The 24,255-nt window shown below is 38.9% G+C and overlaps 1 protein-coding gene across 2 annotated transcripts in view; it reads left to right on the top strand.

Annotated features, from left to right (window-relative positions):
* Window positions 1-8,076: 8,076 nt before the first annotated feature.
* STK26 (serine/threonine kinase 26) overlaps window positions 8,077-24,255 on the top strand; it is a 74,818-nt gene continuing 58,639 nt past the window's right edge. The window contains exons 1-2 of one of the 2 annotated variants that reach the window (XM_045852296.1): window positions 8,077-8,217; window positions 8,317-8,467. In XM_045852296.1, coding sequence (XP_045708252.1) covers window positions 8,426-8,467 — 42 coding nt within the window. In that variant the 5' untranslated portion in view covers window positions 8,077-8,217; window positions 8,317-8,425. Of the gene's footprint in view, window positions 8,218-8,289; window positions 8,468-24,255 lie in introns of both variants that reach the window. The other variant, XM_045852295.1, reaches the window with a different exon arrangement.

Here is a 24,255-nt window from a genome sequence, read left to right as displayed (position 1 = left end):
AATAAATTGTTCTTGTTTTTCTTTCCATTGTAGAAGACACTAACCTGGCTTCATGAAACCAGACATGCATGTCATCTCCCACCTCATTTTCTTTTGGGTGTAGGAGGGGAAATAAAATACAAACTGTTCTGGTGTGCAATAATCTATTTTACAGTTGCATGTGAGGAAACCATCTCAGAAAACCTGGCAAGATAGCATTCAGATCTTTTCACATCATTTTTATTCTTTATTCAATTCCTTCCTATACTGTCATTATCATGCATGTAAAGGGCATTTTGTATACACAGGGACACAGTAGAAATATTTAGTAAGACAATATAGACATGAAGTCAACAATCATTACCTTGAAAAAATGGTATGCAATGGGCACAGGCAGCATTTCACTGGGTCAAAACATAAGACAAATATTCAAGAAGTGATTTTCTATTATAAGAGGAAGTGAATGTTTCCAGCTTGGTTTCTATTTTTAATGTTCTTTAATGACACCTTGTTCTGAGGTTACAAGGGATTTTTCTCCACAGTTCTCACATCTATATTTGCAATGACTTTTGTTCTTTTCAATTGCCTTCTTGAAATCTTCATTTAGATGTCATACAGTCATCTCAAACTCAATGTACTCCTATCTTCACTCCAAACCTGGTCCTCCTATAGTCTCTGGCTTACTTCCAGACATCAGCATTTACCCATTTCCCTAAGCTAGATGCCTCTGGCATTTTAAGCCTCTCCCTCTGATCTTGTTCACATCCAATCAACTGAATGTTATTGATTCCACCTCCAAATTGTTTCTAAAATCTATCCCTTCTTCTTTATTCTCATAGCCATTCATTTAGTTCAGTCATTCTCCTGCACTTTTACACTGACCTACTAATGGCCTCTTAATAGGTCCCTCTGCTTCCATTCTCTTCCATATCCAATTTATCCTTTATACACAAACCAGAGCTCTTTTATTTGGTTAGTTGGTTGATTTTTAAAAAATACCAATTTGGAGCAAATAATCTACTTCCTGAACACCATTCAGTACTCCTAGGAGCCTATAGCATTAAGTCCAAAGTCTTTACAATGGCATACAAGGCTCATGGTCCTCCTTTCAAACTCTCTTCTCCCTCCAAATTCATTGCTGAGATGCCTCATATACTCTGTTTCTGCCTGTTAAAACAAACTTCCAGCTAGTCCTCAAAGAAAGCTTGTCATTTCTCCAAGCTAGTGGTTTATAACCAAAAGGACACATCATAATCACCTGGAATTTTTTTTTAAATAACATACAAATGTCTTTAATCTCAGACCTATAAAATCAGAATCTGTACAAATGGAGCACAGTATCTGTATTTTTATCAGGTCATCAGGTGATGGGTGATACATGTGTTTGTTTTAGGCATTTGTTTATTATATTCCTTTGATCTGGAATGCCCTCTCTTCTCCACTTCTTCTCCCTAATTTTCTGCTTTGCTGCCTCTTACCCATTTTTAAGGTTTAACTCAGACATCACCTTCTTTGTGAAGCCTTCCTGGATCTACACAGGTAAAATGAATTTCCCTCTTGTGCCTGTTGCTATAGCATTTTTTATGTACTGCTAATAGAATCATCCATCATTTCGAGTGCTCCTGGTTTTTTATGGTGTTCTCCTATGAAAGAGCAAACTCCTTGTGTTTCTTTGTGTTCCTAGCCCTTAGCACAGTTCCTGGCACTGTGCTTAAGAAATATGTGGGAAAGAAAAGAAGGGAGGAGGAAGGAAAGGAAAAACGGAAATGTGGTGTGGTCCAGGCTCATCCAAATGAAAATATAAAAAGACATTCTTCCCTGATTGGTATGGCTCAGTGGATTGAGCACTGGCCTGAAAACCAAAAGGTCACTGGTTTGATTCCCTATCAGAGCACATGCCTGGGTTTTGGGCTGGGTCTCCATTTAGAGGCAAAAAAGAGGCAACTAATTGATGTTTTTCTCCCTCTCTTTCTCTTTCCCTTCTCCTCTCTCTGAAGAAAACATAGGCAGGAAAATTTCAGATATTCCATGCAGCAATATTTTCACTGATATGTCCCCTAGAGCAAGGGACATAAAAGAAAGAATAAACAAATGGGGCTTTATCAAAAGAAAAATCTTCTGCACAGCTAAAGAAAACATCAGCAAAATGAAAAGGGAACCAATCATATGGGAAAATATATTTGACAATGATACCTCAGACAAGAGTTTGATCTCCAAAATATATAGAGAACTCACAGGACTCCACTCCAGGAAGACAAATAATCCAATTAAAAATGGGCAAAGGACTTGAATAGATACTGCTCCAAGGAGGAAGTACTGGGTGCCCAGAGACCTATGAAAAGATGCTCAGCATCACTAGGCATCAGAGAGATGCAAATTAAAACCACAATGAGATACCACTTCACACCAGTGAGAATGGTCATCATAAACAAATCAAGAAACAACAAGCATTGGAGAGGATGTGGAGAAAAGGGAACCCAAGTGCACTGTTGGTGGGAATGCAGACTGGTGAATCCACAGTGGACAACAGTATGAAATTTCCTCAAAAAACTAAAAATGTACTTTGGACTGGGCTATTCCACTGCTGGGATTATACCCTGAGAACCCTGAAACACCAATTCAAAAGAACCTATGTACCCCAATGTTCATAGCATCACAATTTACAATAGCCAAGTGCTGGAAGCAACGTACATGCCCATCAGTAAATGAGGGGATCAAAAAAACTGTGGTACATTTACACAATGGAATACTGCACAACAGAAAGAAAGAAGGAGCTCCTATCCTTTGCGACAGCATGGATGGAACCGAAGAGCATTATGTTAAGCAAAGTAAGCCAGGCAGCTAAATACAAATACCACATGATCTCACTTAATAGTGGAACCTAATCAATAAAACAAGGAAGCAAAATAGAACCAAAAACATTTAAATAAAAAACAAACTGAGAGTAAACAGAGGGGAGCAGTGAGGGGGATAATGGGGAGAAGAAAAGGAAGGGTCATCAAGGAACATGTATAAAGGACATATGGACAGAGCAAAGGGTAGTATTGAATGTAGGAGGTGGAGGTCAGTGGGGCAGGGGAGAGTGGTGGGAGGAAAACAGAGACAACTGTGCTTGAAAAACAATAAATAAATAAATAATTTTAAGAGTCTTTTAAAAAAAGACATTCTGTTTTCTATTTCTCAGTGAAAATCTCCTGTTATAGTCTATAGTTAAATCCCGTGGTGGGTCTCATGGTGTAACATACTGAATTTTATCTTAAAACATCTATTTGGAACAGGAAAAATGAGTAGAGTGGGATCTTTGCTTGTCTACCATGTTGAGCTTCTGCCCTAGAAAGTTCTAGTAGTTTCTGATAACAGTCTTGCAAGGGATGACTGTTATTCCCCTGCTCTGTTTGTGTTCTCTTGAGCACAGGAGTAACAAAACTATGTGAGAGCTTTTTACCACAGGGTGACATAACCTCGGCAAGCAAGTCAAAGGGTGGTAATTTTACACAACTGCCTTTCTTAGAGGTCCTGGCAACAACTTCCTTTTCCTCAGTGTGAGCTGATGGCATAGTCACTTCCTATTTCGTCTCAACTGCCAGTTTTTTTCTTGTTTTTAACTGCCACCTTTAACTAGAATGTTTTCTTGAGAAGCCTACAAATTAAAGAACAAGTGGTCAATTCAAGACATTTTAAAAAGTTAATTCAGAGGGAAAAATATCACCCAAAGTGTTTGTTTAGCATCATTTCATGGTAACACATGAAGGGTTCTCTTGTGACTAAAAATTGCACACTGGGGAGCACAAAGAAGTTACCTGACTTCATTACAAAGAGCCCAGTCACCCAAAGAATCTTTCCTAAGAAACTCTCAGGTCTCTTCATGTCCTCTATGGCAACACAAAACTATCATTATAGGATGACTGGTGTAGCAAATCATGGATTTGTCACCACTAAAGCAACTATGAATGCATGCAGCCTTCTGAGGGCTTTTGCCTTGGGCCCAAGGCATCTAAAGATCAATGGTACAATTCTGTGAGTGTTTAGGCAGTCAGAGAAACTGAAACTAGGAAGATTCTCTTAACATTCCATCTTTTGATTTCTACCTCTACATCTGAATTAAATTGTCTAGACTATGTTTACCTCTCTCAGTTCTGCAACTAATTGGTGAAGACAAGAAATTATGAGCTCAATTCCTTTGGTCACTAAATGAAAATATTTCAAAGTGAGTAAGCATATATGTAGAGAAATGTTATAAGCAGGAAACCACCTAAGAAGCATCTGCTTCCCCCCACCTCCTCTGTTGCTCTATTCCCTTCAGTAGCATCAGGAAGTAAAGTGAACAAGAAAATTACGCTGTGCTGAGTTTTAAATACTAGTTTTTGTTATAAATGATGCTATAGTAGAGTACTATGAAAGCTCCAAAAGATGCAAGATTACTCAGGAGAAGTAGTTAAACAGGTTTAACGTTTCTTGAAAAGAATCCATTCAATAGGTTTTCCTTTGGGAAGCTGGATTGGAACAATAGCAAGGATACAACATCTTCAAGAACTAGTATATAATGGATTCCAATTTGATACACAGAGAGTAACGAGAAGACTTGAATATCACATATGTTTACATATAAAACAATATAAAAAGGACTCTTGAATGTTGTCTTTCCAAATATCACTACAGAGTACAGTAACTTGAATCAAAATGTTCCTGTCACTGGATGATGAGCTTCAGAATTACCCTGATAATTTCCTTTATTTTTAAGATTTTATTTATTTATTTTAGAGAGGGGAAGGGAGGGAGAAAGATAGGTAAAGAAACATCAATGTGCAGATGCCTCTTGTGTGCTCCCCCACTGGTGACCCTTTGATTCCGAGGCTGGCATCCAATCCACCGAGCCACACCAGCTAGGGCTAATTTCCTTTAGTTTTAAGCAGATAATGGAAAGAAACCTGGATGATTAATTTTCTCTTAAACTTTATACATTTATATACTTTATACATTTCAATGTAGTTATTAGGCTCAAAATATGACAGTCCATAATATGAGAACCCACCTTTAAATTATGTAAAGTAAGAAGTCAAAGTTATCTCAATAAGGTATCATATTTGAATGCTCCTAAGTAATGTCTGGTACATTAGGACATGCTCCAAGATTGAACATTTTTTAAACAAACCATTACATTTTTAAATTTTATTTTTATATTTTACTGAATCTATTGGGGTGTCATTGGTTAATTAAATTATATAGATTTCAGGGTTACAATTCTATAATATATCATCTGTATATTGTATTATGTGTTCACCACCCCCAAGTCAAGCCTCCTTCTATTACCATTTATCTCCCCCTTTACCTTCTCCTGCCTCCTCTCACCCCACTTTCCCTCTGGTAATCACCATACTATTGTTAATCCCTTCACCTTTTTCACCCAGCTCCATTACATTTTCTTAAAGTTATTTTCTGTTCAATATTATTTTTTATTAAGTAGTAGTCACTCTTTGGGGCAGATGATCCATGATTTAGTACCAAAGTAATATAAAAATACTGCTTTTTTTCCATTACCCCTTTAATGTGACCCAATATTTTGTAGTGGAGTTATTGAAGGGGGACAGCAACTACATTGAGCTGAAATCCTCATGGAACAGTGATCTCCAAGTCTCTTTCTTGGTTAGTAACCACTAATATAGAATGTGGAGCATGAATTTTCAAACTCTGGCACCATTGACAGTTTGGGCTGAATAATCCTTTGTTGCAAGGGTTGTCCTGTGCATTGGAGGATGGTTAGCAGCGTCCTTGGTCACTACCCATTACCAGTAGCACCCTGTCCTAGGCTCTGAAAATACAGCTAAGAAGAAAACAGACAAGAATCTTGCCTACTAAGAGCTGGCATCCTACCTGAATAATTCTTATGTAAGAGAAGTTGGATCTTTGGCCTCAAGGAGCTAATAATCTTGTTGGGCAGACTTAACAAAATAAATGCATGAAATAAGAACAAAACTACAATGTGAGTGCTGCTTCCACTGACACGCAAGAGAAGTCTGAAGGAGGGCTTGGAGCAACGAGGGAGGCTCACTGGGGGTGGGATTTGAGATATGCATTACATAATGAAACTTGATTCATACCCTTGCTACTCAAAGTGTGGTCTAAGGATCAGCAGTATTGGCACCACCTGTGAAATTCCTAGCAATGCAGAATTTTGGGCCCAATCCAGAGTTGCTAAATCAAAATCTGCACTTTAAAGAGAATCCTGGGAAATTTCTATAAACATTAAAATTTAGGTGGCACTGCAAGTTTTTTGTCAGGCTAACACTGTTGAGTGTGACCTGGGCTAGTGGGAAACAGAGAACATATTGGGGCTTATCATCAAGTTAAAACTAGTAAGCGCCTAGGGTTGGGGAACTAAGAGTTAGAAAAATTAAATTATACCCTTTATCATCTGAATGAATAAGAAAATGTGGTGCATATACACAAAATGGAATATTACTGAGTCATAAAAAGGATGGAAACCCTGCCATTTGCAACAATATGGATGAACCTTGAAAGCATTATGCTAAGTGAAATAAGTCAGACCAAGAAATACAAATATGGTATGGTCTCACTTACATGTGGAATCTAAACAATAGCAAATTTACAGAAACAGAGTAGACTGGTGGTTGCCAGGGCCAAAGGATGAGGGAAATTGGTGACGGTGGTCAAAGGGTACAAACTTGCAGTTATAAGATGAATAAGTTCTGGGGATCTGATGTACATCATAATAACTATAGTTAATAATACTGTTTTGTATACTTGAAAGTTGCTAACAGAATAGCTCTTAAAAGTTAGAGGTACCTAGATTTTAATTCCTACCTTTACCACTCCTTAATTGTATGAAACTTTGCATCAAATTACTTAACCTCATTGAGCCTTTTTTTCATCTGTAAAATGGTGGGGGGAGCAATATGACCTCAGAAGGCTCTTGTAAAGATTCAGTAAGGTAACACATATATGGCATTTAGCAGTCTCTGGTACAAAGACAATGGCATCCATTAATAATAATGATATTGATAACAATAATAGCCTATCTTTTGAGAAAGATTCAAAAGGAACAGAAGAAACGTTGTCTACTAGACCCCAACATTGTGCTGCGCACAGACCTATAACAACCTGCAAGGTAGGGAATTTAATCCTTGTTTTAAACCAGAACTTAAATATTACATTTTTAAAAAGTCAGTAACACCTTGTCGTTCCCAGAGGTCCCTTCATACTGAGATTCCTATAACTGCTATTATCACTGTTACTGTTACTATTAGACTACTCTCAAAATAGCTTTACTCCCTCCTAGAGTGGAACTTAACATGGGGTGGAGGCAAAGTGTTGCTGAAACCACTGCTTTGTATGCTGAGTTCCATCACACTTACTTCTAGAGATCCAATCTCATTTCCCATACCTCTATTATCCTCGTTAAATGTTTTGCAGATGCACCATCTATTTTCCAACTTCCCTCTCTCTTACATGTACAGAACTTCTGATTAAGAGAAGACCCAAACTGGCTTTCTCCCCCCCACCAAATGATAGCACAAGAGTTAGGGGTAGCCTCGGATTTAAGTTACCTGAAGCATGTCTGGGTGCGAAGAATCCAGAAAGCAGAAAAGTGTCTATATAGATCTGCTCCAAACTGTGGTGGCCCCAGCCTGGGTTGACCCGACTGCGGGAATCCACCAACTCGGCGAATCTCTGTGCCCCTACCCTTGACCAGAACAGGGTGACAAGAAGAATTTCCAACACACCCCAAATTTCAACTCAAGGGGTCTCTGAGACTGCATGTGCCCCAGTCTTGCACGCCTGCCTACAACGTGGCCGCGTCTGGGACGCCCTCATACTCCCAGAATCACCCAAACTATTCCATTCTCTCTCCAGGCCGAGCCTCGTTCCAGGTCTCACAGTCTCTGGGTTATCCTCTCCGCGTGCCTGCAGAGTCTCCACCTTCTCAGGCTCCAGCAATCCCAGGCAAACCCCTTCACTTGGAGCCTTAGCTCTCCAGACAACGCCCGGCTGCCGGACAGGGGCAGGGCCAACAGAGGAACCGCCCCCAGCCACCTCCCCGGCCAGCCAAACGGGCGGGTTGCTGGGGCGCCTCCACCTCCTCTTCCTAAAGCGGCGAGGCGCAGACGAGCGGCATCACTCGAGCCCAGGTCCCAGCCACCGCCACACACAGCGCCCCGCATTAAGGAGTAGGAGCAGCAGGGGAGGCGGCAGCTACAGCGGCCGGCAGGCGCCATAAAGGTAGACTGAGTCCCAGGGAGTCCTGCCACGAAATGCCTACCTCCCAGCCCATGGCTACCACCACTAGTCTAGTAACCCCACTTCTGTGTGTCCTTCCAGGCCTGGGTTGAAAAGCCTGGGAGGGCCGCGGAGCTACCCACGGAGGAGGAGCCAGCCCCAGCGCAAGGCGCCAGCACCGCAGAAGCAGTGCGAAGCAGCAGTCGCATTCATGGCCCAGTCACCGGTGGCTGTCCAAGTGCCCGGGATGCAGGTGAGGAAGCCCAGGCCGCCTCGCAGCCCACGTGACCGCCCGGGAGTCGGTAGCGCGCTCCGCTCTGGGCACCCGCGTCCAGAGGCGGCCCCTGGGCTCCCCTGAAGGCAGGGCCCGGCGCTCTGTCCAGGTGACATGGAAATTGGGCTCTTAATTGTTTCCTGGTGTTCAGGCTAGGTGGTGCACTGCCCCGGGAAGGTTGAGAAGGACTGGGGCGCACTTCGATGTGGGGATGGGGGTGGGTGGGGGAGCGGTTATGAAAAAAAAAAATATAGGCCAGAGTGAGACACCTGCGCCAGCCAGAGTGTGGTACTCTTGGGAAGTGGAGGTAAGAGGACTTAACTTGGGAGAGATGGAGGTGTCTCCGAATTTGTGGGGTAAAACGCAAATTGTGCTTCCCCCACCCCTCCATGCATACACAAGTTGGGGCTGAGCAAGACAAGGGCTGTTGGTGGCGGCGGCATTGAATTGGGCTCTTCCTGTGTGCGTAGAGTGGAGGGAGAGTGAGGTGACTTCGTTTCCCTTTTTGGTGCCGCTTCTTAATGGCGAAGTTGTATCTCGCTCCCCTACCTGGCCCAGTCCTTATTTCGGTGTGAGAAATGCAGGGTCCCATCTCAGGGTCACTTAGAAGATGGCTGTGCAGCCCCCTCCCCTGCCTTTCTTACAAGATGACTGTTGCATGTGGTTAAAGGAAGCAACTTCTAACTGGAGATCTACCGAGCCCCCCCCGTTTTATTTTCATTTTATTAAAAAAGAAATGAGCTATGTCCATACTTTTTATGCTGTTATGGTTTTAAATCGGTGCATTTCAAGCTATTTACTAAATGTTATCCAAGTCTACTAACTTTTAAACATTCACATTTTACTTTTTTCCTTTGTTACACAGCGAAAACAACCTATTTATTAATAACTCAGAGACTAGAAACACTAAAGCCTCAGTCCCTCAGTATCTTCTAAAAATGTGAGAGGAAACTTTTTTCAAGTTCAAAAATATTTAGATTAGTAAATAATTTATATTTCTAATAACAAAGAGCTGTGGATTGGGGCCTCGATTTACTACTAATTGATGCACGGAATTCATTTATTTCTTAAGCAATCAGTCACTTTATACATGGTGACAAAAAAGTGATTTTTAAGATAATTTCCCCAAAAGGAATATTTGTGTTAAACATATATCTTACCTAAGGACTCCAGTGTGTCCTAAGCACCAGGCCTTTTAGCTGGATGTAGGGCAAGTCTGTGTTGAGTCCCAGGAAGTCGGTGTGTATTTAATTAAAAAGAGAGGAAGAAAAAGGGAAGTGAGAAATAGTAGGGCTTTTAAAAAGGTTAATCCATTCAAGCTTTACAAAATGCCCCAAACTTTTTTCTTTTCAGGCCACCCCCTCCCTCTTTCCCCCATCTACCCTGCCCCACACCCCATTCATTCAGTTCTGCCTTTGATTGTATTAAGGAAATTAGTAGTTTGCAATAATAACTACAGTTCTGCTGTGTCTGATGTGGAAGAAAGTCTGAAAAATTTCTCATTGTACCCTCCTTACCATTATGTGGAGAGTAGATCCTTACAGTGGTAAAGTTTGTCTCCGAGGGTTTCCAAGCTTTTCTCTCCATTGTGTGTAAGGCAGCCTGCTTGCGTTAGTCAGCAGAGTGCCTCCCCTTCATCAAGTTTGTGATTGTGAAAAACTGTGTGCTGGAAAACTCTGTGTGATAAGGAGAAAATAGTTTCTGGTCTTTATTTCATTTGTCTTGACTTTATTTGATTTATATGGTTTCTGGCTCTCATTTGATTTGTCTTTACTTGGTTTATATGGTTTAGGAACTGCTTGCTGTTCAGTATTTTTTACTGCTTTCAGCTTTGTTGAATTATCTGAGTTCCCTATGTCTTCAATTTCTAAATGTTAATTAAGGTGGTTTAGAATGTGAATCAAGTATTTTAAATGACAAATTCTGCCTTTCACCTTATGCCTTCCCAAAGTTGTGATTAAGTTGAACAAAGTTCAACCTAATTTGTAGAGGGCAACATCTCAATATTAGCAAAGAAAAGAGGAATATGTATTTGTCACTTTCTCCATCTTAATGAAAATGGTAAATTCTTAACTTCCTAATTCAGTTCTCTTTGTAGATGTGGTCCTTAGCATTTGGTGCAACACAAACATTTTCCACAGTTAAAATTGTACAGTACCCTAAAAATAAATTTGAAGGCCTGTAGTGTAACTCTTGAGCCTAGATTTCTTTTACTATTCTTTTGTTAAAAAATATTGCAGATGAGATGCAGAATTATATCATGTGCTTGTGAAATTACCCTAGAGTTTTGTTAAAGAGTTAGAAGTAACTTTTAAACCTTTAGGCTAGTAAGAAAACTTGATTTAGCCATGTGTTCTTGAAATTAATGTATAGTAACTGTTTCCACAAATCAGAGTGAAGCAGTTGCAGGCCTATAAGTTTTTAACAGTTTATTTTAGAGAATTATGAAGATTGATGGAAAAAGTTATTTTTCCAGAAATAAAAACAAAATTGCTTTATCCACAGTGTATTTCTCCTCCCCCATCCCCTCGCCCCAGGAGAGACATGAAGTAGAAGCTGAGCTACCTGTTCTATCACTTAAGACTTACAACATTCCTAACTTTCAAACAAAGAAATTTCTGTTGCCACTAGTTTAAAATAGAAAAGTAACTTGGAGTGATGAAAGAAAACCCAGGATTTAGTCCAGTTCAAACTCTTCCTTATGAATTAGTTATTTAAACTCATTGTTGATATTTCTTAATATTATGGTAATGAATATTTTTGCCAAATTACACAAAATTTGGGGGATATGATTTTTTGTGCTTAATTTGTGCTTACTTTTTTAGTATATGACTAAAGGAATTTTCCACACCAGGAGCTAAACTCTTGAAAAATATTTAAAGGAAACTTCTTTTAAAAGTACAACTTTTTTTAAAAAAGATTTTATTTATTTATTTTTGGAGAGGGAAGGGAAGGAGAGAGAGAGAGAGAGAGAGAGAGAGAGAGAGAGAGACATCAATGTGCGGTTGCTGGGGGTCATGGCTTGCAACTAAGGCATGTGCCCTGACTGGGAATCGAACCTGCAATGCCTGGTTCGCAGCCCGCGCTCAATCTACTGAGCTACACCAGCCAGGGCAAAAGTACAACTTTTAAAAAATGAATCAATAAACCTCTTTCTTTTCATTGAAATATTTACTCTTTATTGATTTAAAACATTTTTTCCTTTGAAGTTTTTTAGTTATAAAACATACTTAAGTTTCAAATATTTCCCCTTTAGAACCTATATTAGTGTTTATGAAGTATTCTAAACTGGTTGTTAAATCTTTCATAAAATGTAAGTAGGAGAATAAAGTTGAATGTTGAATTGGAATACTAAGTGTTTTTTTTTATGTTATGCCTCTTGTGAAAGAAATTTTTAAGTTCCTTCTAAAGAATTTAGAAATTAGTATTCATGTATCTTTAAATATGACCAAGTTGGTACAATTTTTTAAATGGTTGATATTTGAGGCATGAGATGGAAATGAAGTTTAGGGATTAATGAACACTTATTGAAGACTTTTATCTAAGAGGTAGAAAACATTGCCTTGCATTGGTGAAATTAGTTACTGGCTTCTGGGAAAGATATAGAAGTATATTACATGATCTCCGCCCCTAAAAATCTTAAAATGTTGTGGTGTTAAATCTAGCACATGAAATATCAAATAATGCAAAATCCGTGATACTTACTCTATAATAGAAGTTGCTGACTGGAAGAGTTGAAGGTTTACAAAAGGTAAACAGACCCCAAAGGATTGTTGGGATCTATACTGGGGAAGGCATTTCCAAGCAGAGAAATAACCTGAGCAAAGGCATGTAGATAGGGAAGGGCACACTGCCGAGTGTACTTGTTCACACAGTCTTTGAGAGTGGGATAAAATCACTGAGACTATGATGAAGAGTTCCTTTAGAGAAATAATAGGAGGTAAGATGGGAAAATTTTATTAGGTCCAGATTATGGTGGTTCTTGAATGCTAAGGTAGGATTTTGGCCTTTGGACTAGCCATTATACATTTCTGGGTAAGGGAGACTCAATGAACAAAGTTATATATAGGAAAAGAAATCTCAAGGCTGGATAACTGGATAATCTGTAGGACTGAGAGACTTGAGGCAGTTTGATCTACTGAGGCTATTATAGTGGGATAGTCATCTGTCCAGATGCAATTGATCTTGCATTAATTGCCTTTCATATGCCTAATACTGTGAAGAAGAAATATATGATTACCAGACTTAATAATTAGTTAGTTACAGAAGAAGGAATCTAAGCCTTTGTGGTGTTGAATATGGGGAACTGGGAGAATTATGGAAACATCTTAAATAATTGGAAAGTCAGGGAAAAGAGCCATATCTAGGAGGAAGTTAATGATTTCTGTTTAAGGGGAAATATCTTAAACTTAAGTATGATTTATAACTGAAAACTTCAAAGAAAAAACATGTTTTAAATCATTAAAGAGTAAATAGTTGAGTGTAAATAAATAGGTTTACTTTTTTTAAATTTCTGTGAGGTTTGAGGTAACAATGGGATGACAAAGTAAAAATGTAGGACAATATATCTATTACCTTGATTGTGGTGATGGTTTCACAGGTGTATGCATATGTCCAAACTCATCAAATTGTATACATTAAATATGTACTTTTTTGTATATCAATATTCTTAAATGAAGCTGTTTTTTATAAAAAGGTCCAGCAAATACTTGAAAATGTAAGTCTGGTGGTTAGTCATTTATCAGACATTTACTGAGCATTTACTATATGCCAGTCTCTTTTCTTGAAATTGAAGGATGTGAGCCACTAAGGAGGGAGAGGGTCGTAATGCCAGAGATAATATGTGGAATTGAGGGCCCTCATGAGATAGAAAACATAGGCGAAAGATTAGCTTGTAAGGAAAGGACCAATGATTTTAAGGTGCATGAGAGGAAGAAAAACTGCATTATGATGCAGAGGGAGTAAACTGGAGGGAATTCTTTAACTTTTTAATTTTCATCATGAAACCTAAATCAGAGAAAAGGAAATCAGTTTGGTGCCAAAATCTAGTATGTAGAGTTCTTACCTCCCCTGCATCTTCTGAAGGGAATAATCAGCTTTGCAATTTGAGCTGGAAGTGGAAAGCATTACCTTGCATTGATAAACCCAAACCAGATGAGATCAGACAGGTTCAGAGTGGTATGGCTGTAGCCCCACACCAGGACCCCCAGCCCAGGATTCCGGTGCCAAGAATATAAGTCTCAATAACTTCTGGCTGCAAAAACCATCAGGGTTTGACTTGGTGGAAGAAACTTCTGGAGTCCCAAGCAGTTCCTGTTAAAAACACACACACCCAGACTTACTCAGACTTTTTCCCTCTGAGCTCCAGCAGGTGGGAGAGGGACAGCTTCAAACACCCCAGTGGCATATGGAGAGGAATGGGAGTGTCTGGCATCAAGGCAAGAGCTGGGGGATAGCTTTTTCCCAGACAGAAAGGTGGGCAGAGGCCATTGTGCCTTTTCTGAACTCTCCCTGCACAGAGCCACAGAGCCAGCAGGCAGGTACCATATGTGAGACCCCATTAATCTGGCTAACACTGTTTGCCCCACCCTGGAAATTCTCTGAAACTCTGCCCCACCAATCTTGGAGCTGTTAAGAGTAACTTTTCCATACAAATGGCTGGATGTGGCTCATGCTTCACAACTTTCTAAATCCTTTCAAACAAGCAACACCAGCCTCAGTGAGCCCCCAGCCCCCATACTTATTGCTAAATGGCCCCAGGCATGGCACTAGCAGCAACCAGCCTAGATTCACAACTTGGCTTCCTCTAGTAATCTCCAAGCCCAGCACAAATAGCAGCCATCTCACATTGCTTTATAGCTCAGACAGCATGGCTCTGGGCAAAACACAGGTAGGGGCTGAACTTGGCCTGCACTACCTGGGAAACCCCAGGTCCTGCATACCCAGTGAGCAGCTAGGGACCAAATCAGAACACCACCACCCTCTCCCTGCACAGCTGATCATCCACGGAGGGCAGAGGTTGATAGTAGTCATAGCCAATCCATGCAGCTGATTGGCCTGGGTAAATCCTCCCCATTGACCTGCCAACAGCAACCAAGGCTCAACTACAAGAGGAAGGTGCAATAAGATGGCATGAAGGGCACACTCTGAGTACCAACCTTTGGGTGATAGGGGAGGCTATGCCACTCTACCCTACAGAACACCTACTACATTAGGCCATGCTATCAAGACACAGTCAAAGAAGTTCTACCCAATACATTGAAACAAACAAAGGGAGGCTACCAAAATGAGGAGACAAAGAAACATGGCCCAAATGAAAGAACAGATCAAAACCCCAGGAAAAAGAACTAAACAAAATGGAGATAAGCAAGCTGTCAGGTGTAGAGTTCAAAACACTGGTTATAAGGATGCTCAAGAAACTTAATGCGGACCTCAACAGCATAAAAAAAAGATCCAGTCAGAAACAAAGGATACAAGTAATTGAAATAAAGAACAACTTACAGGAAAACAACAGTAGAATGAATGAAGCCAAGAATCAAATCAATGACTTGGAACATAAGGAAGCAAAACTCAATCAATCAGAAAAAGAAGAAGAAAAATAAAAAAAAAATAATGAGAATAGTGTAAACAGCCTCTGGGACAACTTCAAGTGGTCCAACATTTGCATCATATGGGTGCCAGAAGAAGAAGAGAAAGATCAAGAAATTGGAATTTTGTTTGAAAAAATAATGAAAGAAAAGTTCCCTAATTTGATGAAGGAAATAGACATGCAAGTCCAGTAAACACCGAGAGTCCAAAACAAGATGGATGCAAAGAGGCCCCCTACAAGACACATCCAAATTAAAATGCCAAAGGCTAAAGATAAAGAGAGAATCTTAAAAGCAGCAAGAGAAAAGCAATTAGTTTCCTACAGGGGAGTTCCCATAAGATTGTCAGCTGATTTGTCAAAAGAGACTTTTTAGGCTAGAAGAGATTGGCCAGAAATATTAACAGTCATTAAAAGCAGGGACATACAGCCAAGATTGCTCTACCCAACAAAGCTATCATTTAGAATTGAAGGGCAGATAAAGAGCTTCCCAGACAAGAAAAAACTAAAGGAGTTCATCATCTTCATCATCACCAAACCATTATTATATGAAATGTTAAAGGGTATTTAAGAAAAAGAAGAGGATCAACACTATGAACAATAAAATGGCAAAAAATACATATCTATCAATTGAATCTAAAAAAACAAACCAAGCAAACCAGAAGAACAGAGACAGAATCATGGTTACAGAGAGCACTTTGATGTTTGCCAGATAGGAGGGGTGTATAGGGGAATGGCTGAAGAGGTAAGGGAATTAAGAAGTACAAATAGGTAGTTACAGAATAGCCATGGGAATGTAAAGCATAGTATAGGAAATGGAGCAGCCAAAGAACTTATACACATGACCCACAGACATGAGCAATAGTGGGAGGATTGCCTGAGGGAGTGGGGTGTGCTGGGTGTAGGGGGGAAAAGGGGAGAATTGGGACAACTGTAATAGCATAATCAATAAAATAAAATTTAAGAAAACCCAAGCCATTGTCCTTGTTGGGGAGTGTTTGATACAGAGATGTTGAATATGCTAATGATGATGGCGGAAGACTAACTGGAACAGAATGATCCAAGACTACTCTTATCTGGGAGAGTTGGAGTTGGTTGGCAGGTATGGGGTTAGGGAGCTAGGGGCCATATGAAGAGTTAAGAGTAATTGGGTCTGGTAAGACATGTGCCTTGAACAGTAATGAGAGTCTAGAAATGACATTTGACAAAAAAGTTCCATCATGTACCTCCCTTGCTTGTATCATAGAAAATTAGAGAATATAATTTAGCAAATACTTAAGAAACATTGAACACCATGATACTCTTTTTTTATTCTGCCTTTCATTTATTTCATGACCTTGAGCATTCATCTACAAAATGAGAAATAATAAAAGCTGCATTTCCTTTGCCTCAATGAGATGTTATGAGATGAATTAATGATCATCTGTGGAATGTATTTTGAGCTCCTTTATAAAGGGTGTTAATGTGGACGGTTCATCCTGAAAAACAATGCTAGGCTAATCACGTGAAAACACTGTGATTATCTTATCTCTTCTGCATGATAACCCACATTTTTCTATTGAAATCCAGTCACCCTCTACACTTACATACTACTACAACCACCAGACCCCAAATCCTCTGTTCAGCTTTCTAGACTTTCTGTTATCTGGCTCCTCTCTACAAAATTAAACTTTAATTATCACTACTTTTAAACAAGAAATCCATTTTGTTACACCATGCCAGTTACAATTCAGTAGTCACTGACTAACCAAATCCTATCTGGTTTTCAGGCTCCATCTTTCTTTCTCCATTAACTTTCTCTGAATGTTTCAGGCTACAGAAACCTCTCCAGTTTCTAAGCATCTATGGATCTATTGACAGTAGCCAACAGCCCAGTCCTTGAGTTATATGTTGTTTTAGAATTTCTGTAACTATATATGTTATACTTGTCTTCCAAACTGGGTTGTAAATTTCTTGAAGGCAAGGACCACATATTTTACCTTTCTTTATACCATTAGGTATGAATTATATGTAAACATGTTGGCTGTGTGTAGTATAAATTAGACTTTTTAAACATTTTTCCATTCTGTTTCTTTAAATATATTGTGATGCTTAAATTCTTGTAGCTCATAAAGGCTAATTTATATGTACACAATACAGACTTTTTGTACTTACTAAAGTGAATTTAATATATTATTTGCATTATGTATAAGAAAATATACTAATTAATCAGTGGTTCACACACTGAAGCTCTCATTCCCTTGCTTTCTAAGGCATTTGAGAGAACAAGGAGCCTTGTTGCTTTCCTAGTAACTAGGGCCAATTTCTACTAGAAAGAGTATGATAAATTTACATTCATAGTAAGGTGCTTTTGATTAATGTCTTACAGTATGACCTCTCTCATGATGTTCATATTTTACATGGAATGCCTTAAAAAATAAACCTAAGTAAAATTTAGGGCAGCCTGATGATAGTTTGTGACTGAGTTATGTCTTTTGAAAGAGTGGTGGTTTTACTCATTTTATTTTTTGCTAGAAAATTAAGTTAGGGGAACAAAAATTAACACCAGCATTGTGATGCGACAAACTACTTTTCATTTTTCATTAGTAAATCCCAAAGAATTTCCACCACAGGGATGTTTAAAACAATGTCTCTGGAGGAATGCCACAAGTTAACTCATTTTTAAAAGAGCAAAAATCAATAAAATATGCACAACTAATATTTTGACCTTATCTTAAGTACATCTCTCATTTGGTCACCTGCCATTTTAGTTATATGATAAGGACAGCATCTGTGAATTGATGCTTATAGAAATCAAACATTTTAAAAAGATACCAACTAATTTGTCTCAACAATCCAATGAAATAGGAAGAGTTATCCAAGAGGAAAATGCCTTAAAATCTGGATTTGAACACAAAACAGCACAATTGCTGGTCAACTCTACCCATCATCCTCTTTGTTGCCCTTTCCCAAAATCTGATGCAATTGAGGTGGATTACCTGACTTGCACATTCAAAGAAACCAGAAAACCTAGTGTAAAGCAGATCCTATCTTTCCTCTATTCCTGCCTGTTTCTCCCTACCATTTCTCACCAGAATTTGTCTCACTGGAGATAGAGCTACCCTCCCTCTCAGCCTTTTCTGGACTTGTTGCAGCATTTTCCTGATGGCATCCCACTGTCCTTTGGTTTCCTTCATTTGTTATATGATCATGAATTACAATAATCCATGCCCTAAAATATCAGATTAGCCAATTGGTAAAGCATAGCTCTGGATATTCTCGCAAAATTAGAACAGAATTTTGGTTTATACTTCTTGTAGACTAGAATATACAAAATTGTAGACAGCTTAGGTGAAAGAGTTGAAAATATTCTAATTATATTTTTATGTGTCCACTTTCTTCCTTTTTGATCAAGTAACTTCAAAAATGTGTTGTTGCCCTGGCCCGTGTGGTTCAGTTGTTTGGAACGTCATTCCCTAGACTGAAGGGCTGTGGGTTCTGTTCCAGGTTGGGGCACATACCCAGGCTGCAGGTTTCATCCTGGGTTGGAGTGTGTACAAGAAGGCAACCAATCCATGTTTCTTTCAATTTTTGACTTTCACATCTGTCTGTCTCTCCCTCTGGCCCTCTCTCCCTCTCTCTCATTCTCTCTCTTCCCCCCTCCCCCACCCCACATCCTCTCTCTGAAAGCAGTGAAAAAATGTCATCAGGTAAGGATTTTTAAAAAGTGTTCTGTGGAGGAAATCCATGGCATTATGTTTTGTGCTTTTCTCATAAATATATTCTTAGAAAAAAAACTTCCAACCTTACTTTGTGAATATTGTACAAAGGTTATGTGTTCTTAGTGATATTTTTCCCAAGCCCCTTTTGCCTATTAAAAAAAAGTGTGGGAAAAAATCTGTAAACCCTATTAATTTAAAATGCAAAGGACTGAAAAAAACATGATTCAAATCCATCATCATTGGATTTTCCAATTTGTTTATTATAGAACAGTAGAGTTTGTTGCTGAAGAATAACAGTTAGTTTGAATTATAAAAACAACTTACCAGTATGAACTTAATGAAGCTTTCCTGGATTTGAAATCCGTACCACATTAGATGTGTTAGGAAATTTCTAAGCACACCACTGAGTTACTCTACCAGATTTCAACAGTGGCTAGTAGCACAATCCTAGGAGTGAATTTTAGGCAGGTGGAAGATATACTTCAAGAACATGTAGACACGTCTATTTTTTATTGAAAATACATTTCTGAGTTGCCCTATTAGTGACGTTTTGTCCTCCTCCCACAGCTTTCCATTAACCCATCAGCTTTGGACATACTACTTTACAGTATATTATATTAAACTAGGACTTAATTCATTGATGCAGTATAGTATAAGTAATATAGTAGTGGGTGATGAGAAAGAGATAGGCAACATAGATAATCAGGTAGAGCATAAGTTATAATATTACTGCAAAAATTTTTTTGAGAAGCTGAGCCAATAGAATCCATAGTCATAATTTATCCCCAAAGCCTGTGCCTCATCATTATGACTACCCACTAGAGCTGGGAAAGTTTTTCAACTCCCTGGTCTCAATTTCCTGCTGCCTGCCTTAAGTTTAAGCAGAAGCACTACAGAAACCACTTTGCAAAGCATGCACACATGCTACTAAGTATGGTGATAGAAAATAGAACTTTGACCTCTTGTGGTTAAGGAGGCTATAGTCAGTGGGTCTGGCAGCCTCAGGGAAAGAAGCATATTTTAAATGTATTTTTAAGTGCTACTGACCCCATGGGAGGGACAGTTAGCAAACTCATTAATTAGGGTCCTGTTTGCTTCTCTAGTTTTAGTTCAAATTCTTTATTTCGATTTAGCTTTGAGTCTATCTACCTGCCTGTCAGTAAGTGGTAATATATTTTTTCAGGTTGGACACTGGTGATTCAGGTTTAATGTTTTTATATGCTTAGTTTTCATGAAATAACAGGGTGTGATTATTTGAGCTAGAAAAATAGTTTCAGCAAAATTCAGATGGCCTACTTTGTGTAGGACATGGTGCTTGATGCCTGACTCTGAGACACAAAAAGTATAAAAGTCCTTGACCTCAAGAAGCTGATACTATAATTGGGAAACTAGATACCAATACACTTAGAAATCTAAAAAGTCAGAGCAATAGTGATGAATTCCAAATAGGATAGACACTGCCTTAGAAGCATTCTAAGGAAGACTGGATTAAGGATGGGAACTGTCATTTATGGAGTATCTTTCAGCTATGCACTCATGCTTTTGCCACTGCACTACATTTTTTCTAGGCAGGGAAGCCTTCAAAAACCCTTAAAGGAAAGTGGGAGTCAGGCAAGAGAAAAGGACAAAGGGGCACATACAAAGTTTTCTCCCTAACAGAGGTTTGAGATAGGTGTTTATTGCCATGAAATGTTAGGATCAAATTATAAGGGGCTTTTAATGCCAGACTGAAACAGTTCTTTTTAACCTTGTCTACAATAGGGAGTTTTTCAACAAGAAAGTAAACTGATGAGAGCAGTGGTTTTTTTTTTTAATTTGTTTGTTTGTTTGTTTTTGGGAGACTGCATTAGGCTTTCCACCCAACAGGCTAGGTTGGAGAAATGGAAGGCTAAATATGGTATGTGAATATTGTAATACCCCAGACTTTAGTTAATACGGATTTGATCTAGGGCAGTAATGGTCAAACTTAAGCATACACCAGAACTGGCTGGAGGGTTCGTTAAAACAAAGACTGCCAGGCCCCATCTCCAGAATTTCTGATTCAGGAGGTATGCAGTGGGGTCTGTGAATTTGCATATCTAATGAGTTTCCAGCTGCTCTGCTGGTCTGAGGACTGCTGTGAGCACAACTCAAGGAATACTAACAGAACTTGGTGACTGATTGGATATGGAAAGGGGAGAAATATGATGGGAGAGTAAAAATCCAAAGATATGGCTGAGTTTGAAAAAATGGGTTCATTTTTAGAAATTTTGAATTTTAAGTGCTGGCCACACATCCAAGCAGAAGTAATTAATTACAGGTTTGTCCAGGAGTGAAGACCAAGATTGGAGGTCTTGCATGGAAATAGAAAGATGAAATTTTGAGAAATTAAAATAACATGGTTTCCAACTATCGTTTCAAGAGGCCAAACTCAACTTCGTGTTTAATTCTACAGTTTCCAGTATCTCAGTGATGGGTATTCCATCTATTTTCTTTGATCCAGCTAGCTTTGAAAGCTCAGCAAATGCCATCTGCAAATTATTAAGGACTTGAAATCTGTTTGTGCTTATAGTTGTGAAAATGCAGTTTGACTAAAGTAAAATAAAATGCCAGTGTCCTAAATTCCAGTAAGTGGCAATATTTCCCCCAAAGATAGACATTTTTAAGACTTTTTTTGCCAATTTTGATACATCTCTCCATTTTTTATTGTTTAGAACCCCTATTCCTCACCCTTACCCCATCCTCAAAAAGTCTTCGACTTAATAACCCTGGGCTGTTGTTACATCAAAAATACCCATTCACAGTCATGACTTTGGAAGCCAACTTGTGTTTACATATATAAATTCCTGGAGTGGGGTGGAAATTACTTCTGAATTATTAAGAAAATATCAGGCCACTTCCTAAGTGGCCCCTCTGATTCCAGCTTCTGTTCCCTAAATTATTCTCTGTACCTGCCAGATTAATAAATTACCATTTGATAACAGGTACCATATAGGAGAGCTCAGAGCTTAGTTCTAATAAAGGATTAGAATTGAAAATAATAGAAGCAAATAGGGCCTGCTTGAGTTTTCCAACACCAGACAATGTGAACAAACTTGATTACCCATCTCATTTACCAGCCTTGGACCTAAATAACTTTTCAGTTTCTAAAACGAACACATAAGCAATAAAAACAAAATTATCCCTCAGAATCAAAGATTTGCTACCAATGAGGATGCTCAAAAGCATATTCAGAAATACACCTCTAAATTTTAATAGACGTTTAATTATCATTAAAATAAATTCCTTCAGTCCCGAGGAGACTTGCTATCCTATTAGGGAATACAATTTGGGTGTAAGACTTCCAATATGGTAACCTTATACCTCATATCTCTTATGTAATAGCTGTCTGTTTTCCAGGAGACTTAATGACTCTTGTGACCTATTTTCCATAATTCTGGGTGGTAGATTAAGATTTTTGTTGGAGAAAATTGAGGTAGTGTGTATATATATGCACACATAATATACAGTTGACCCTTGAACAACATGGGTATAAGGAGCACATAATCCTGTGCAATCAAAAATAAGAGTATAACTGTTGACTTCTGAAAAAAATAATTCAAGCATCCCTTGGTATTTGTGGGTAATTCCAGATGCCTAAATCCTCTGATGCTAAAGTTGTATATATAAAATGTTGTAGAATAGCCCTGGCTGGTGTGGCTCAGTGGATTGAGCCCATGCCTGAGAACCAAAGGGTAGCTGGTTCGATTTCCAATCAGGGCACATGCCTGGGCTGCGGACCAGGTCAGATCCCCAGTAGGGAGAATTCGAGAGGCAACCACACACTGATGTTTCTCTCCCTCTTTTTTTCCCTTCCTACCCCTCTGTTTAAAAATAAATAAAATATTTAAAAATTTTTTTAAAAAATGATATAGAACAATGCATACAGAATACATACAGTCAGCCATCCATATCTGAAGATTCACAACTATGGATGGAAAATACTGTTTTGCATCAGCCCTTGTTTGATTCCATGGATACAGAGGGGTGAGTGTATATTTAGTTTAAAAAATCTGCATGTAAATGGACCTATGCAGTTCAAATCCATTGTTCAAGGACCAACTGTATCTTGTGCATGAAGTATATTTTATGTTTGAAAACACTTTCAATCTATTCAGGAAAATAAGTTTCAACATTTGCCTATAGAATTATTTATTTTCTTAGAATATATTTTATTGATTATGCTATTACAGTTGTCCCATTTCTTCCCCCCCCTTATTCCTTTCCACCCTGAACACACCCTCCCACTTGCATTCCACCCCTCTTAGTTCATGTCCATGGGTCATACACATACGTTCTTTGGCTTCTACATTTCCATCACTATTCTTAAACCTCCCCCATGTATTTTCTACCTACCATTTATGCTACTTATTCCCTATACCCTTTCCCCCATTCCCCCCTACCTTTCCCCACTGACAACCCTCCATGTGATCTCCATTTCTGTTCCTGTTCTACTTGTTTGCTCAGTTTTTCTTTTAAGGTTCAGTTGTTGATAGTTGTGAGTTTGTTGTCATCTTACTGTTCATATTTTTTATCTTCTTTTTCTTAGGTAAGTCCCTTTAACATTTCATATAATTAGGGCTTGGTGATGATGAACTCCCTTCACTTGACCTTATCTGGGAAGCATTTTATCTGCCCTTCCATGCTAGATAATAGCTTTGCTGGATAGAGTAATCTTGGATGTAGATCCTTACCTTTCATGACTTCGAATTCTTTGCAGCCCCTTCTTGCCTGTAAGGTTTCTTTTGAGAAATCAGCTGATAGTTCTATGGGAACTCCTTTGCAGATAACTGTCTCCTTTTCTCTTGCTGGTTTGAAGAGCCTCTCCTTATCTTTAATCTTGGGTGCATGTAATGATGATGTGCCTTGGAGTGTGCTTCCTTGGGTCCAACTTGTTTGGGATTCTCTGAGCTTCCTGGACTTCCTGGAAGTCTATTTCCTTTGCCAGATTGGGGAAGTTCTCTTTCATTATTTTTTCAAATAAGTTTTCAATTTCTTGCTCTTCCTCTTCTCTTACTGACATCACTATGATTCGGATATAGGAAAGTTTAAAGTTGTCCTGGAGGTTCCTAAGCCTCTCCACATTTTTCTGAATTCTTGTTTCTTCATTCTGTCCTGCTTGAATGTTTATTTCTTCCTTCTGGGCCAAACCATTGATCCGAGTCCCAGTTTCCTTCCCATCACTATTGCTTCCCTGTACATTTTCCTGTATTTCACTTTACATAGTCTTCACTTTTTCCTCTATTTTGTGACCATACTCAACCATTTCTGTGAGCATCTTGATTGCCAGTGTTTTGAACTATGCATCTGATAGGTTGTCTATCTCTTCATTGCTTAGTTGTATTTCTTCTGGAGCTTTGATCTGTTCTTTCATTTGGGCCATATTTTTTGTCTTGGTGTGCCTGTTAGTACTAAGGGGTGGAGCCTTAGGTGTTCACCAGTGCAGGGCAACCCAGGTCGCT

The sequence above is a fragment of the Phyllostomus hastatus genome, unplaced genomic scaffold (genome assembly GCF_019186645.2).
Source record: "Phyllostomus hastatus isolate PE091 unplaced genomic scaffold, TTU_PhHast_1.1 phas_contig_90, whole genome shotgun sequence".
Lineage (NCBI taxonomy): Eukaryota > Metazoa > Chordata > Mammalia > Chiroptera > Phyllostomidae > Phyllostomus > Phyllostomus hastatus.
Note: the sequence above shows the minus strand (reverse complement) of the source record. Positions and strands in the feature narration are given on the sequence as shown.